Raw genomic sequence first — 18,112 nt, forward strand, 5'->3', positions numbered from 1 at the left:
GAGTGTCTTCACCAGTGTGCCAAGTTCTACCACTGTCTGAGCCACCACTCAGGTGAAAGGACAAGAAACCTGAGTCCATGTCTCCTACCCACAGAGCAGTTGTTAAGGCTGTGTATCAGAGCACCCTCTCTGGCCCAACCCCAACCTTGAAGAAGAGTGTGGAAGGGGAACGTGAGATCTTCAGGCTCTCTGAGCAGAGAACTTGCCATTAGCTCTGAGTCTGGGAGACCTTAGCTCTCACAGGTGAGCAGTTTGCCTTCTGATGGTTTAGTGTGTGTGTTAGGTGTGCTTAATGGTGCACTTTGGAAATACACTCGAAGGGTTGGGGTGATGGCTCAGTTGGTAAACCTCTTACCCTGAGAGCTTGAGGACCATTGTTTGAGCCCTAGAACTTACGGTGAAGTGTTGAACATGGTAGTTTGTTTGTCATCCCATCACCAGAGGGTCAGAGATAGGACGATCACTGGCTAGCCAACCTCGCCCACTTGGTGAGTCCCAGGTCAGTAAGAGTTTGTGTCTAAAAAACACAGTGGGTGGCAGCCACCTTAAGAGTGACATCTGATACACGCAAGCACACACACACACACACACAACACACACACACACAACACACAAAGAGAGGGGGAGGAAGGGAGGGAGAGAGAGAGGGAACATTTGTAGAGCACAGTCTTAATAGTGGAAGAAAGCGTAGACTGTGGATAATCCTGAGACCCGGTGCCGCAGCCTTGTCTGACCCTGTGCACATGTATCAGCACAGATGCCCTTCAGAGTCCGCTGCTGATGAAGCAGTTAAGCACAGGGCCCGTTCCCTGTGTCCCAGACTCGCACAGATCCTTTGTGCAGCCCTTGGCTGAGCCTGTCTGACCGTAGGCTGCGTCTGCTTCCTTCCTCAGCCTCTGGTGCCCAGGCAGCATGGCTAGGTTGGGAAATTAAGGATTTGCTAGAGGAAAAGGACTCACACACCCCCACCCCCTTCAAAATCACAGGCATGGCAGGTTTTGCAGACGTTCCAGGGGGTACACGTTGCATGACTAACACAGCATCAAGACATCATACAGGTTTCACATCTTTCATGTGATAAATATTTTTTTTTGCTATCATGCTTGGGAAATGGATTTTGTTTGAAAATGGCCTGCTTCCTTTGATGGCTGCTTTGACGTGGCTTCAAAGCCTGTCGCAGACAAATCTGCTTTTCCGTGCTTCTGTTCAGCCATGGCTGCTGGGCTGGGAGATTTATGACTGAGAAATGTCATAATTGATGTCCAATGGATAGAAGCTATTGGGAGTCATGGCCAGCTCATCCCTGAACTGCCCTGGCTGGGTACCCAGGCACATATGAGTGAACCCCAGATTCACCAGGCTGTGACTCAGACCAAACGGCACATTGAGGTTCAGATGTGGACTGTTTAGCTAGAATACAGCCCCAAAATATTTCAGCTTAAGTTGAATTTTTTTAAACTTACAGTGTTCTTGTCTGCTCATTGCAGTAGCTGGCTTTTGGTGATCTTGCTGCATGTGTTGAGTGGGCACTTGGAACAGGAGAATCTGCTTTTGAGTCAAGCCTTTGAGAACTACTGCAGGCTGTAACGGTGTGTCTGTGTATACATGTATGCTAGTATGCACATTCATGTGTAAGAATATATATGCATGTATATTCATATATATTGTGTGGCACTACACATGAGTATACTTATAAAAGCATGTCCACACACAAGTGTATGTGAACATGAATATGAGTGTGTACATGTGGAAATGTGTGTTTGCATGAATGTGTGCACATGTTCAGGTTAAGGCCCGTGTGTGCATGGAACTACAGAGTGTGTATGTGCATATGCAAGTGTGAGCATAGGTATATGTACACATTTGCATACATGTGTACAGCCAGCAAGTGCAACATGGTGCAAAGTAGTACTGGTGCCTTGGTAGTGATCCTCAGCCCCTTCCCAAACGCATGGTAAAGCCCACCTTACTGCCAGCAGTTTTAAGATCTGGCCACAGGCATCTGCCCTGTTGGGGAGCTCTGGAGGCAGAAAGGAATTTGCCAGATTGCACTTGGTATAGGCTCTTTTCTGGCTGTCTCAGACATATTGGAAATACTCACTCATTTATCAGAAGCCACAGCTGTTTTGTAGGGCCTTCATGGCACACACCAAGGAACGAGGCGTCCAGCAGCTTGGTGAGCTTTCCCAGTTCTGCTTTCCACTGTGTGGCTCAGCTAAGTCCCTTAACCTCTCTAGGCACAAGGAACTGAGCTAGAAGTCCAAGTGTCTGTGTGAGCTAGAGCCAGTGACATGTTAGGATATGGAGAATATTTGTTATAACCTTGTGTTTATAAATGAGAAAACAAGCCTAGAGAAGGGGATGGCCTGTCTTCCCTGCCCAGTGTGGGGCTGAGATTCAGGGCTAGAGAGCAGGCCTATGGTTCCCACTAGCGTTCCTTACCCCTTCTGTGTCACCGCATGATGTTCGTAGTGAGACCCTGGGCCCACAACCTCAGTATTATCTGTAATACATGGAATACATGTTTTCATACATGCATAGCGCTCCTGAATAGGAGACTCTGGGACTGGGTACCTGGGGTGCAGGCTTCCTGTTGCAGCATGCCCCAGTACTTCAGAGAGAATTGTGTGGAGAGAGGGTCAGCCGTGGGGTCTGTATCTTTCTCCCACAGATGGATCTGTGAATCCCCATCAGGAGAAGTGTGGCCCTCAAAGGCTGGCAGGGTGGATCCAACAAATTCATCCCCGGAAATTGATGTGCGGACACTGGGTGCTTTATGTGGGAACATGAGGTGTATATTTAGGAGTCTGGGTGTTCGGCTCCTGGCTGTCAGCTCTCAAGGAAGGAGAATGATGGTGTGTGCTTCAGAGTTCATTATATCTCGCCAGCAGAATTCTAGGAGTAAAGGGTGGTTTTAAAGAAGTAAGTAATGGCACTCATAAATCCAAGTTCCTAAGATACATTCATTCGCCACTCCCTAAAATGAGGTTTTGTTGGGGTTTTTTTTGTTTTTTTTTTTTTGTTTTTTTTTTAACATGTACTTTTTATTTTGTCGGCTTGGAGGGTAAATTCAAGCATTTTCCCAGCAGCTTTATTGTGCACAATTTCTGGCGCACTCTGTTTCCTTGTCTGTGACTGTGCACACTCCAAGTGTTGACTGCCCCTGCCTGAACTAGACATCTTGACTGTGAGCTCAGCCACACCTGTACTCAGAATCCCTCAGTGTAGGGCTGGGAGGACTCAGTCAGGAGTCAGTACAGTCAGGAAAAAGTCGTTGTCCCATCCCTGGAGTGAGCTTGCCATCCAATAGCTTTCATGACACATAAACCCACTCAGCCTTCTACCCAGGACCCCAGCTAAGGCCTGGAAACCCTCTAACATCTAGTGTACTTGTCTGGGGCTGTACACTCACATCTTGGTGTCCTCCCAGGATGCAAGCCCTGGTTCCTCTACCTTGCTCTGATTGACAGCAGCTCTGCCCAACTCCTGGCCAACTGCACTGGGCAGTCAATGTGGATGCTGGGGTTGAGTGAGCAGTAGACACAACAAGTATCCGCTAGGTTTCTTTGCCTCATTGCAGTCCTGGGAAAGAGTCTTCGATCCTCTTCTCAAGAGTGGAGGGAAGTAGGGCCAAGCAACTGAGTTCTGACTGTGTCAACAGGATGGTGGCCACCCAGAAATCTGCCTGTGTGCACTGCTGAAATCTATGGACTTTCCAGCCTCCATGAAAAGGGGAAGTCAGATGAAAGTAAAATGCTTAATCCAGCTGACCTTAAACTTGGAAGCATCCCGAGCAGATGGCATTCCTGAGCGACTAGAAGGTTCTGAGGGAGTGGGGAGGCAGAAAGCAGAGGAGGCCAGTGTGTTGTGAGAAGGAAGGCCTGCTGCTGTAAAAATGGAATGAGGGTCATGCGCTAGGAACCTGGCAGCCTAGCAGATTTTCTCTGAGCCCCTAGGAGCAACAAGCCTGTCCACACATTGGTCTTAGATCAGTGAAACACCATCACATGCCCATATCCAGAATTCTAGGACGTTAGTAAATGTGGGACCTTACAGCCACAGGGCTCAGGGCCTTGCTTCATCTGGGCCCAGGACAAGGCTGGGATTTAGACCTGAGGCTGGATGTTAGCAGGAGGAAGCAGAGACCATGTCCCAGGTTGGGGCTTTGGGGTAGGGGTGCTGCACAGTGGACCTGTGTTGAAGGAAGGGTCCGGACACTGACTGCACCTGTCACTTCTTGAGTAGCCCATGAAGCTTGTCCTCATGGGTGATAATGGGAAGAACTATAAACCTTGTCTAGGTTTCCCTGAAAGGCCCAGCATCCAGGTTTTTAGGGGAAAAGGTGAATTGTTCCCAGCAGGGGACAGGCACACAGGGCTTTGCTGAAAGCTGCTGAGGCAACTGTTCACTTCTAGACAATCAATTAGCCCTTTGCTTTTTAATTCCAAATAAAGCATGCGCAGAGGTGTCTTAGGAGTTGAAGAAGAGTTTTCTTTAAAAATCATTGAACTGGACATTAAGCAGGGTGAACATCGTGATATGCAAATTATATCTCAGGAAAGTTGTTTTTAAAGACAGGGAGGGGTGGAAAAAGGAAGCTTGATCCCCTGGAACTGAAGTTAGAGACATTTGGGAGTCACCCAACATAGATGCTGCGAACCAAACTTGGGTCCTCTGGAAGATCAGAATGTGTTATAAGCACTGAGCCACCTCTCCAGTCCCAGATTTAAAGCCAAGGTCACAGCATCATCCTCCACAGCATCTGGGCATGTGGCTCCAATTCACAAGGAAAAGAAACAGGCTTGAAACACCTTTGGGTCTTGTTCAGAGGCATGAATGACAGGTCCAAGAGTGAGGAGACAGGAGTCCAAGAGATGTTTGAGAGGAGGACCAAGAGACAGGAGCAGTATCCTCCCGATAAACTTTAACACAAGACCCCGGTGCCTAGAAATCAGGTCCTCAGGATTTTGGCCACCTGTTGCTTCTGGCTCCAGGTCTTGTCACCAAGTCCCCAACAACCACAACTCTGAATAGGACTTGGGGTTAAACAGAAACAGCAACAACTGAGGACTTGGCCCCTGGGCAAAGCTGGGTCACTCCTCACTCGCTCTCAAAGCCGTCTTAGTGTGTGCTCCGCTAGTGAGAGGGCCACCAATACCTGAGGAAAAATCAGAGGAGCAAGAAGGTTCTACTGTTTCCTGCAGGAGTCCAGCCAAGCACTGCAAAGCAAAGCTGTACTCCCAGAAAGCCTGCCATATAGTCTAGAAGACAATTGGTGAGCTCTCAGCGGTGTGAGCCACATCCCACGTGGTGGCCTTGTCTACCTCCTCAGCTCTGTGGTCTGACTCCAAACCACTCTGGTCTCCAGCAACAGCTTTGCACTGGGATCCCTGGGCCGGGATCCAGACAGCAGAGATGGGCGTTGGGTTCTGCTGAAGAAGAGGTCTGGGCTACAAAGCTCTCCTGCAAGCTCTCCAGAAAGCTGCTTCTCTTGCAGCTATAGCAAGAGGTGGCAAGTGTCTTCCCACTGTGAGGCTCTCAAGGGATGTGGACTTGGAGAAAGGTGCATTCAGAGGGGGTCAGGGTTGGGCAGCCCTGCAAGGCATGCATCACTCAGAGATCCAACCTTGTCTCTCTGTCCTGGGTTCTCAGCACCGCCAGGGCCTAGCTGCAAAGCCAGATTCAAAAGGCACAGCAGGGCATCCACCTGTGCTCCTGGTGCTTGACAGATTATCTGAGGCTCAGAGTTTTGCAATTGCTTCCCTTCCCCACTTTTCCCTTGCCTCAGAGAACCAGCATGGAGACAGTTAGGATAGATTTGCAAGGCTCCACTCTAGTGTGTGGGTGTCAGGATCTGTGGGTGCAGCTCTGAAATAGTGTTATAGCATTTCCTGTGTGTGCTCTATGACCAGAGGTAGAACTTTCTGGAAAACAAGCCATACACAGTGAGGACTGGGCATTACCATGGATGAACTGCCAAGCTGAGAAAGCACCTCAGAAATTCATTATTCTGTTTACAGGGGCCTATGTATGAAGGGTTTGTGGGAGTGGAGTGATAGAATATGTTTTCTCTTGTGTGCGACAGCACACACCTAGAATCCCAGCACTTGAGAGGCTGAGACCGAAGGTCCTAGAGTGTGAGGCCACCCAGGGCTTTCCGGTGAGATCCTGCCTCAGAAAACAGGCTGACAATATACACATTTGTCAAGAATTTGGCAAGCCACAGGTTCTAACCACACTACAGAGGCACTGGCTTGGCTTTGAGCAGGACCCAGGGGCTCCCAGCTAGACCAAGCCTGTACCCAGATTTCTGTCTGGCCCAGAGGTCTGAAGGCTTCTTAGAAAAAGCCCAAAGCTGTGGGGAGAAGAGGGATACTCAGAGGGGATTCTTTTTTTTTCAAAGTTTATTAAAATATAAAAGTTTCCATTTTTGCCCCTCCTCCCAACACCCTCCCACTCCCCCCACTCCCTCTCCTCTTCCCTCTCCATCCCTAAGAGCAGTCAGGGTTTCCTGCCCTGTGGGTAGTTCAAGTTCCTCCCCGCTCCCTCCAGGACCAGGAAGGTGAGTATCTAATCAGACTGGATCCCCAAAGATCCAGAATATGCAGAGGAAACAAGTCCCAGAGTCATTGTCAATGGCTTTTTAGAAAGACTTCGGGCCAGCCACATTCAGAGAATCCAGCCTCCTCCAGAGAATCTGGTTGGATCAAGCGCTCCTTCAGTCCCAGTCAACTGGCCTTGGTGAACTCTCATTAGATCAGTCGCCTTGTATCAGTGGGTGATCGCTCCCCTTGCCGTTCTGATTTGCTTTTTCATGTTCTTCCTCCTTCTGTTCCTCCTTTGGACCTTGGGGGGCTCAGTCCGGTGCTCCAATGTGGGTCTCCGTCTGCATCACCATCCATCGCCGGATGAAGGTTCTCAGAGGGGATTCTTGAGAGTCATTTCTACCCCGTGAAAGTATGCCCACAGCTTAGCAATTGGTCCACACAAGCTCAGACCCACTGAGTAGCAGTCCTCTAGAAGTTTCTCTGGCCTTTCCAAGACTTATCTCTCCTGAGTGGGTCCTGGCCCACAATGCAGATGGGATTGTGGTCAGGAGGGGGTGAGTGAGCTCTGTCCCAAGTTCCTTAGCATCAGAGGTGCCTCACTATCTGCTTTCCTGTTGTGAACCTGTGCACAGCATCTGTCCCCAGGCCCTCAGTGCGACACCACACTTCCTCCTGCTTTGGCATCTTGGCTCTCACTGTTCCTTCCTCTTCTGGACCCTTTCCTGAAGTGATCTCACTTTCTCTTTGTGGTCTAACCCAAGCACTTTCTCATCTTGGAAGCTGTTCCTCTACTGCAGGGACTTGCCCTCTAGGGACCTGATGTCCTCCAGGGACTTGGCTGTCCAGGGACCTGATGGCATTTTGTGTACCATTCGTCAGAACACTGGTCAAATTTTCTGTGTTGCCCTTTCACTAAGCCAGCTGTACCACAAGCATGGAGAATATGTCTGGTTCATCTTTATATTTCATTATTCAAAATCTTCCTAGCATAGAACAAAGCTGTTTGAATACATATTGTGAGCTGAAGCGATGGCTCAATTGGTAAGAATGCTTGTTGTGCAAGCATAAAGATCTGAGTTCAAATCCCCAGAACCCACACAAGAAGTCACACACGGTTACATGCTTATAACTGCAACACTGTGAGAGGCAGAGATTTAAGTGCAGGCAAGCAGTGGCCTTCTGACTCCTCCCAGAATTTTCTGCTACTGCCCTGTTCACTCAATTGACAGATTGAACACCTGTGAACATAAAGAAACGCACACACACACGCTGGAATTTATGCAGCTGTAAAGAATAATGAAATCATGACATTTCAGGAAAGTTTTTGGAGCTGGAGGTCATTGTGTTAAGTGAGATAAGCCAGGCTCCGAAAGACAAATATGGCATGTTCCTCTCAAATGTGGGGCCTGGATTTAAATTTATATACAGGGGGCATGTGCAGGATGTAAGAGGGCTCTGGGAGAGGAGGAAGTGATCTTGAGCGGAAAGAGGGTACTGGAATGCATATGTAACAAAAAATAGTGATTTGTCTGGAGGGGAAAGGGGTTCAGCCAGAGGTGGGGAAGGGTGACTTGAGGAGGGCGTTGGGGGTGCGGGAGGATAAGAACAAAGTAGATTGACGTATACTTATGAAATGTCATCACGTAACATATTATTTGTATGCTAACTTAATATTTAATATAAAAATGGGACAAATATTGCTTTCCTAGTTTCCTTAGCTCACCGTATGTGTATTGTATGTATGTGCATGTCTGTGCATGCACATGGTGTACATGTATGTGCAGACCAGGAGACAACCTCGGGTATCACTCCTCAGGTACCATCCACATTGTGGTCTGGAACTGAGCAGGTAGACGACATGGCCTGGGCAGTGAGCGGCAAGCGTCTGCCTATCTCCGCCTCCCCAGCACTGGGATTGCAAGCACATGCCATCACATCTGGCTCTTTTTTTGACATGGGGATCAAATTCAAGTGCGCCTCATAGGACAAGCACTTCACCAACTGCCCCACGACCCCCTCTCCCAGTCCCCTAGTTCATCTTTAAGAACATGCTGGTTTCACGGTGGCAATCATTTGTACCCATACCAAGTAACAAGGTAGGGACACAGTGCTGTAACCTCTGCCTTCAATCTGTTTGTAATACATTATCATGCAACACAGGCCTAATTGTGAATCATAATTTTTTCATTAACTGATCTCATTTTACTTGGTAATATCCATTTAGGCATTTGAGAGCAATAAAACTCCATTTCTTTTAAATATTATATGATTCAGTTGGCTCACTGATTTAGATTTTACTGCCCCCCCTCACCCCACTTGAGCAAATGGGTCATCCATCTTTGTAGAGATAACGAGGACCTTCAAGATCATGCAAGCAGGCCTCATGGGGAGAATGTGCAGGTGCACCCCAGTCTGGAATGGAGCATTCTGGAACTGGGCTGTTTCCTGCGTCTTTAAACCCCTTAGAAATGCATGTGTGGGTCATACTGTGCTCCTCAATAGATCCTGGTAATGATATGACTCACCTTGTTTTGTGGGTCCCAGCCTCCTACTATGTACAGCCATAAAATGCAGTGGGGGGATCCACTGTGGGGAGTGGGGGAGTGAAGGGGAGAGTGGGAGGGATAGGGCTCCCAGATGGAATCATCCCAGGTCTTCTATTTCCTCCTGGGTGAACCCAGGTACATACCTTGTCCTCTCTGTGTCTCTCTCCGCAGAGGATCAGTTAGGATGATGGGCTGTGTAGGCATGTTTAGGAAAAGGCCATGGCTCAGGCTTGGCTAATGTTAATGAGTTACACCTCCAACCCAGTGGGTGGTCAGAGCCTCCAAAGGAGAAGTTCTCATGCATGCTCCTCTGGGAGTTTGGTGGGCGACTAAGAGTCCCGTTATTCCTGCATCCATCTCTTCTCACCCATATATATCATCTCTACATCACCTCGCTTGGGTCTGCTTTCTGAACTGCCAAGCACTTCTAGCCATGCCAGATTCCCTGCCTCTGAAGCCCTCTGGTGTGTTCAGGGATGCTGGGAGCTTAAAGCTTCCCTCTGTGAGCAGGCAAAGTCACTCTTCCCAGAGCAGCTCTTAAGACAGTGACTCAAGAGTCGGTGGCCATCTGGAGCACCGGGTGCCCAGATCTTGAAGACATGAGGACCCTGGCCTTGACTCCAGTCTGTGTCTTCAGCTATGCTGTGTACCTACTAGTGTTGTTGGAACGGCTTCAGCAATAGCCTTTTAGATACTGACTCATTTGGGGCATGCTCTGAGGTACTGTAAGTACAGATGAAAGGTCCCTTTTTCTACTGGATTTGGTTCCCTGCTCCCAGCGCCCACAGAGGACTGTGAATCTCTACCCTTCCTGTGCTTTATCTCCAAATAAACACACCTTTGTTATAGTCCATCCTGGGCTATTGTGGACCTCATGAATACATCTCCGTACTAGCTCTACACAGAAAGTCGAGGGGACCCATCCGATGCCCTATAGCTGCCTCTCCTGGTTCTGGCTTACTACTGCCTCCTCAGATCTCTGTCTGGTTCCAGGCCCTGGGCTCCACCTTGTGTGTTCATGGCATAGAGGGCACCATGTCCACGGGGCTAGATGTCTGTGTACTGTCACTCTTTGAAGTGGTTTTCCTGATTGTCTGTCCCAGGACACTAGTTTAAGTTTGGGCCTAAAATCTGTGCTAGGCCTGTTACTGGGCATCAAAGAAGGATTAAAAGACCCACTCCCGTTGCTACTCCTGGTTCCCATGGATTATGTGTTCACTGGGAGACACACACTCACCTAAGTGCTTCATGCGTAGTCATCTGCAGACCTCACGGGTCTCAGATCTGTGATCTCCACTTGGAAAGAAGGGAGGCATGGGCTTAGGGAGGCTGGTGCTCACTGTGGCCTCACAGCTCATGTATGGTGGAAGAGAATCTGAATCTCTGACCATGCAGACCCAAAGCCCATGGTCTAGCCAGAAACACTCCCTCTGTGTGCCTGGGGAGATGCTGGGAAACCCTGAACTGCTTTTGAACCTGAAGGGGGATGTCTCCATAATCCCTGGGAGTCCAGCGAGCTGTTCTAAGAGTGTGTAGCAGGTGGCTGTTACCTTGGTCTGGACGTCCCTGTCTAGGTGGTGCATGTCCAGGACTCTAGGAGGGGGTGGTACAGAAGGGCAGGCTGGGGAAGAAGCAGAAGCCCACCTAGGAGGCTGGGCCAATATTCTTGGCAGAGGAATAGACTGGAAAATGCAGCGTTTCTGTGTTAGCATGTCAGATTCATAATCATCCACTTCGTGGTATCCCCTGCTGGGTATATTTCTGTATCTCTGATGGCAATGGTTATCGGGTGGATGGCATGATAGATTCATGGGTGAATGAATCTTTGAGGACCGTGAAAATCCCTGTCTCTACTCACTCATTGAGGAAGGGCTCATGGAAGGAAGGGAAAGGGCTTGGTGTCGGCATATGCAGGGTTACACTCTGACCCACTGTCTCCTTGTCCCTTCTTTCTCCAGAGGCTCCTGCCAAGCCTGAAGAGGCAGAGGCTGAGCCCTTCACGGACTCCTCCCTGTTTGCACACTGGGGTCAGGAGCTCAGCCCCGAAGGCCGGCGTGTGGCCCTGAAGCAGTTCCAGTACTACGGCTACAACGCCTACCTCAGTGATCGGCTGCCCCTCGACCGGCCCCTGCCAGACCTCAGACCCAGTGGGTGAGCAGTCAGTGGCCAGGCTCTTGCTATCCTCGCTATGAGGCCGTGGATCCTCACAGTGCTGGAACAGGGCCAGGGCCAGGGGGAGGGTCAGACTCCTGTGTCTCTTTCCCATCTCAGCCAAGGCCTACCTTCTCAGTCTCAGTTTCCCCTCTGCTGAGTAGGGGAACAGCTTCCTTCTATTAGAGATTTTGGGGATTAATAACACAAATTATCCCTAATAGGCACCAGAATTATCTAGTAGCCCCACTAATATGTCATTTTAAACCAATTAACTAGAACTTTTTTCCTTAAATTAGTTTTTTTAAAAAATATATCTGTCTTCCAAGGTGAACAAGTCATTACATCTGACAGAGAAGTCTGTCTTTTTGTTACACAAGGATATTTCTTTAAGGTTCAGCTAGAATCTTTATTATTCATAATTATTAAAATTTGGGCACGTACCATAGTGAGAAAATCTCATTAACTTTTGTGAGCTCCCCCATATCTCCATTGCCCCTTTCCTCCTCATTTTAAAATGTTCCTTAAAGCTGAAAACCATAGTACGTTTCTCTTTGGGGTTTTCAGAGAAGACCATGTAGCTGAGCTTAGCAGGTATGACTTTTTAGAGCAGTGGTTCTCAATCTGTGGGTTGTGACTCCTTTGGGGTTCAAATGACCTTTTCACAGGGGTCACCTAAGACCATTGGAAAACACAGATTCACATTATAATTCATAACAGTAGCAAAATTACAGTAATGAAGTAGCAACAGAAATAATTTTACGGTTGGGGGTGTTACCACAACGGGAGGAACTGTATTCAAAGGTCACAGCATTCGGAAGGTTGAAAACCACTGTCTTAGAGAGAGTTCAACTCAGCTCCATCAACATTCACTGAGCACTTATTGAGCACTCCTATGGTGGAGTGTGGCTGTCCCTGGCCTGAGGAGAAGGTGGCTGCACTGTAGTCATTTAAGAACTGGGGAGCTACAAAGGGGGAGAAAAGTGTGTGTGTGCGCGAATGCATGCGTGCATGTGTGTGCGTGTGTGTATGTGCGTGCAAATGTGTGTGTGTGCATACATACATGCGTATGTGCGTGTGTGTGTTTAAAAATGTTTTATAAGTTTTGTGTCTGTGTGTGCACAAACCGGCATACACTTGGTTACCGAGTCTCCCTAGCAGAGAGGAGGGAACGGAAGCGTGGAAAGACTCCCTGAACTGCCCGGTGTCTTTAGAATCAGAGCTGGGGTGGGAAGTCAGGCAGTCTGGCAACAGAATCCGGTCAGGTAACCTTTGTCTATACCGCTGTGAGGTGGCAGTTTGTGTCACTGTCATGGGGCTGAGGGACTGCCTTCCACAGCACTAAGTGTTGACTGGCCAGTTTCAGAGAGGGCCAGGTCTGCGTCTCTATTTTGGAAAACAGCAACCCATTATCAAGGCTTGGGTGCTGCATTGCTACAGTACCTGCCCCCAGAGAGGCTTCCCATGGGGTATGCCTCTGCTCCTGCCTCTCCTTTGCATGGCCTCTGGCTGGTCTCTAGGTGCTAAAAGATGTGATCCAACCCTCATCATCTGCCTGTGCTCAGAACAAAGCACTGTCACAGTGAAGAGTTCATTCAGTTGGTCCCTGAGTTTCATGGATTTTTTCATTGAATGAGTGTTCTTGAACATGGAGTTTTTACCAGACACCAGCAAAGCACAAGGCAGGCCAGACTCCTGGAGCACACTGGGTGGGAGTCCAGACAAGGTGGATTTCTGCAGAACTTGCTGGTACCCTTGGGAGATAACCATTCTGGTGGCTTCCAATAGGATGGGGGCCTAACTTTTATACCCATGGATGCCTTGACTTCAGTGGTCTCTGTGGTCGAGACGTGGCCTGGAAGGTGATTTTTAGAGGGAACCTCCCTGTTCCACCTCTCCTGGAGGGAAGGAAAGAGAGACAGAAGAGACAACGGCTTTTTCTACCTCATCTGTCAAGAGAGGCTTTCTCTTAGATGACGTTGGGTGAGGTTAAACTACATCAGACTCTTGAGGAACATAGCTGCCCAGTGGGCAACCAAAGCAGACAGCATATTACCAAAGACTACCCATGAGAGGCTTGAGGTTGGGGCAGTGACTTCCTTGTTCCCTTCGGAGTTGGAAAGAGACAGTGCCTCAGGATTGAAGGGAAGACACCTCCTTCCTGCTTAGCTGAATGTCACTCTGTCCCTTATGGGCACTGAACTAGGTGCCAATGTGAAGTTTTCAATATGGGCCTTATCCTGTCTCTAATGTCTAAACCCTTTGTTTTTGCCACTGAACCCCAACATAACCAGGGGCAAAATTAGAAAAGAGCAAGCCAGTGTTACACACATGTATCAGAAGTCACCGAACAGCACATTGGCTGTCTGTGTGTCTGAGTGGACTTAAGACAAACAGCAACATGTTGAGAAAGTGCAGCTGAGGAGAGATCAGGGGACCCTCTGTCCCTGGGGGAGTGAGGAGGGTGGTGACGCTGGGGACGCCACTGAAAACATGGGTATGGGAGCAGCTGGGCAGGAGCACCATGCGGAGCTGAGGCAATGGCCACTCAGGAACCGTGAGGGAAGGTGGATTTGCTACCCCAGTGACAGCAGATCAGGTGGTGATACATTCCTGCCCTCGGTTCCCTTGTGTTGCGATGACAGACTCAATATGCTCTTTCCTCACACCGTGGTCATCATTCCAAACAGTGGCCACGGAGGAATCCAAGGGCAAGTGCCTACCCTAAGGTGTGTGGATATGAGTAATAGGCTTCCAGTATCAAATCTGTCAGTTTCCATGGCAACCAATGCTACGGCCTGCCTCCAGGGTAGCTCAGGGCAGAGCCCTGGGCAATGGCTGCTTTCTGTCTCTTGCTTGCAGACCTTCAGACACTCCTGAGTCCTTTCTCTCCAGTGTCCGTGAGGTCTATGCCCCTCCCTCCCAGGGACTAAGGTACACTGGCTCTTGGATTGGCAAGTGTGTTAGGCACTGGGGCCAGGGCATCAAGAGTTGGTCTTTACAGGATAAGTCTATTTTCTACAACCATGAACGAGAGCCCATGACAGATCCACATTTGAGCCCAACTCCAGAGCCAGAGAGAGAGAGAGAGAGCCTGTGCCAATATCAGGGGAGAGAATGGAACAGGATAGTAGCATTGAAGGAGTCAGGCACTAGGACCCTGGGGAGCATGTAATGGTCCTAGGGTGGGAGGGCATTACAGTGGGAGCTGGGATGTGAGAGTAGACACCTAGATGGCATTACTGGTGATGATGCGCTTAGGCTGGCAGATAGCACCTGTGCTGTGTGCCAGGGCTGTGCATATGCTCTTGCAGCTTGCTGTTGGACTTGATCTTCAAGCCACATTCCAGCAGTTGCTACCGCTCCATTATATATGGGAAAACGCTGAACCCTTACAAGACTGAGAAACCTTTGGGCTAGGGAGAGATTAAATCAGTAAAGTACATGAGGACCCGAGTCCTATCCCCAGTGCCCATGCCAGAACGCCTGGTGTGATGGCATGTTTCCAGTCCTAGCGCTGGGAAGGTGGAGACAGGTGGATTCCTTGAATTGCATGCAGAAGAAGAGAGCAACCCTGTGTTATTTTTAGCCATCAACGTGACACCTGGGAAGAGAGTTTCGGTTGAGGAATTATGTAGGACAAGTTGGCCTGTGGGGAATTGTCTTGACTGTTAGTTGATGAAGGAAGACCCAGCCCTCTGTGGCCAGCTCCTTTCCTTAGGCGCTGAGCCATAAACTGTATGAGACAGGAGAAAGCAAGCAAGCCTGTGTCTGTTCTCTTTTTCCTCTTGACTGGTGGCGTGATGTGACTAGCTGCGTGAGTTCCTGCCTCAACGTCCCTGAAATGACGGACTATAACTCGGAATCATAAGCCAGGGAAACCCTTCCTAGGCTGCTCGTCTTCAGGGAGCTTGTCATGGCAACAGAAATGGAATGAAGACAGCCTGACTCACACAAAGAGGAGAGGGACTGAGATTCCCCTACCCCAAGGACCTCTGGTCTCCACGTGTGAGAGACCACACACACACACACACACACACACACACACACACACAGAGAGAGAGAGAGAGAGAGAGAGAGAGAGAGAGAGAGAGAGAGAGAGAGAGAGAGAGAACCTGCTCAGGTTCTCACAGGTGCTCTGGCAGAGGCAGTGTCTTTGTGGGTTCCCAGGACTCCAAGATACCACCTTGCCCCTTCCCCGACCCTGCCCAGGAGGGCTTCTCTGACTTGGGATGTTGGCTCTGGAGAAGCAGAGATCTGTGAAGCAAGGTTGCTGCCGGAAGCAACCACAGGATGAGAGGTGAAATAAACTCTCTTCTAAGGGCTGTGTCTGCCCACATTGGAAATGCTCACAGTGCAGACATGACTGGGAGGTCACTCTAGAACTGAAGCACTCTGAGAAGATCCTTCTGACTCTCCCTAATTTTAATTAAGCTCCTTGTAAGCCAAGAGTGTGGATCAGTTGTTCTTGAAGAAGCAATAATCTCACACTTTTATGTAATGTCTTACAAGAGGAAGGAGACAGTGTTGTTCTTTACTGTTGGACCTTATCTTCATAAATGGATTGTAAGGGACACAGAGAAAGTCGGCTGTGCAGCCTGGGAGAGATGCTGGCTTACATGACAGGTAATGTTTCTGTGTAGGTTATAGATTAGTAAGTAGTCAGATTTGCTTCTTTAGCCTCCAAAACCAGTTCTTGGTTGAAAGTTGGGTAACCTCCTTCAGTAAATTACCTAGCCTCTCTGTTTTTGTTTACAGATAAAATTCTGCTCTTTAGAGAGAGCAAGACAAAGACTGTGATATATTTGGGGTCTGGTTGCATTCTTCCCAGCTTGTAGTTGCTCTTGTTATCTGGGTCTATGGTGTGAACTGACTTATAGGCCAGAGGCAGAGAAGAAGCTGTATGGTCTTAACTTGGCCATCTGGAGGACCATGGTGTGAACAGGGGACGGGGCAGAGCAATGTTGTAGCAGCCAATGAGAGCAGATGGGCACTCTGGGGACATCACACTGTAGTCCCCATGGAAAGCTGCCTCCTCATCCCGAGACCTGGAGATCAAAGGTTGAGCCCAAGCTGGACTTGGCTGGATAGCAAAGAGACCTTGTTCTCCTTGGCAACCAGTCTTCTGTGACAGATCTAGAGACCCTGACTTCATTGTTCCTGATAGTTTTAGGGGGCTCATCTTCGTTCACCTATACAGATCCCCAAGGACCTTCCTTTCTCTACAGATCTAGATGTACCTCTTATGCTCCAGCAAATCTAGATGACATCCCTTCTATTACAAAAGGTCTAGGGGACCCTCCTTCCCCTGCCCCTGCAGATATAGGGAACCCACCTTTCCCTGCCCCTGCAGACCTAGGGGGCCCACCTTCCCCTGGAGACCTAGGGGACCCACCTTCCCCTGCAGACCTAGGGGACCCACCTTCCCCTGAAGACCTAGTGGACCCACCTTCCCCTGAAGACCTAGGGGACCCACCTTCCCCTGAAGACCTAGGGGACCCACCTTCCCCTGGAGACCTAGGGGACCCACCTTCCCCTGCAGATCTAGGGGACCCACCTTCCCCTGGAGACCTAGGGGACCCACCTTCCCCTGCAGACCTAGGGGACCCACCTTTCCCTGCAGACCTAGGGGACCCACCTTCCCCTGAAGATCTAGGTGACCCACCTTCCCCTGCAGATCTAGGGGACCCACCTTTCCCTGCAGATCTAGGGAACCCACCTTTCCCTGCAGATCTAGGGAACCCACCTTTCCCTGCAGATCTAGGGGACCCACCTTTCCCTGCAGATCTAGGGGACCCACCTTTCCCTGCAGATCTAGGGGACCCACTTTCCCCTGCAGATCTAGGGGACCTACCTGTCTTTGTCCCTGCAGATATAAGGGACCTTCCTGAACCTGCCCCTGTCCCCTGCCCTTGCAGATCTAGAAGACATCCATTTTCCAGCCTCTAGCAGAGCTAGGAGCCCCAAGTTGCTTGCCCAGGCAAATCTAGGGCTCCCACTTTTTCCTGCCCCAGCGTATCTGCTCTGCCTCACATTCCCTGAGCCTCAATGCCAACCACAGATCTGGTCCGATCAGAGCCACCTAATAAAACTTTCCACCAGAGCCTGCTGACTTTTGCTGTCTGAGCAACTGTTCATTTAACTCCCATATTCTCCAGATCGCTCAGATGTTTGGGGAACAAATGAGCTCACTGCTTCCGGGTATTGTTTACACCGCAGCTGACGGCACTCCTGTGTATCTCCGCTTATCTGCACGGTAGATCCTTTCTCTGCATTGATAAAAATCACCAAAGAGAATGTTCATTAAACTTCTGCCTCTGAGAGTATCGATGATCACACGCGCTCAGCAGCTCACTCCAAACAATTCCTGGACTACATTCTGTTTCTAGACCTTGCCTGCACTATTCTTCTCACTGTGCAGATGGCTGGAACTCCAAGATCTCAGGTGCCATTGTCTTTTCCACATCTGGACTGGTCTCTGAAACCCTGTCTATGCTAAGTACCTCCATCCTTGCCCCATTATCCCTTTGTTGGATATGGAATTTTGTTCCTGTCAAGCTGGGAGTATTATATAAGCTGACTCCATTCTTGTCGTGTCTTGATGGAGTTCCCACCAGTACAGTGCTTATGGCCGGATCTGGTCTCCTGCTCACGAGTCTGAGTTTTCCTTCAGGAGTCCGTCACCAGGCATTGTACTTTCCGAGAATCGCCCTGCTGAACGCTGAGCCAGGTGCTGTGAATTCCTGGTGTGCAGACAAGTCTGGATTTCATGTAGCTCACATCTGACAATGTGTCCCAATCACATCAGCTGTGCATCACAGTAGCGTGCAACGGCGTGAGGACAAGCAGGCAAACAGCAACCAAAGG

General features: G+C 49.4%; 1 protein-coding gene across 3 annotated transcripts in view; it reads left to right on the top strand.

The window, feature by feature from the left end:
- Positions 1-18,112, top strand: part of Galnt18 (polypeptide N-acetylgalactosaminyltransferase 18) — a 305,496-nt gene that overhangs the window by 142,502 nt on the left and 144,882 nt on the right. For 2 of the 3 annotated variants that reach the window (XM_085692904.2, XM_087908561.1), the window contains exon 2: positions 11,053-11,245. The exons of the other annotated variant lie outside the window; for it this stretch is intronic. In XM_085692904.2, the coding sequence (XP_085549030.1) occupies positions 11,053-11,245 (193 nt within the window). The remainder of the gene's footprint in view (positions 1-11,052; positions 11,246-18,112) is intronic. 3 annotated transcript variants of the gene reach the window in all.

The sequence above is a fragment of the Myodes glareolus genome, chromosome 7 (assembly GCF_982192425.1).
Source record: "Myodes glareolus chromosome 7, mMyoGla1.1, whole genome shotgun sequence".
Taxonomy (NCBI): Eukaryota; Metazoa; Chordata; class Mammalia; order Rodentia; family Cricetidae; genus Myodes; species Myodes glareolus.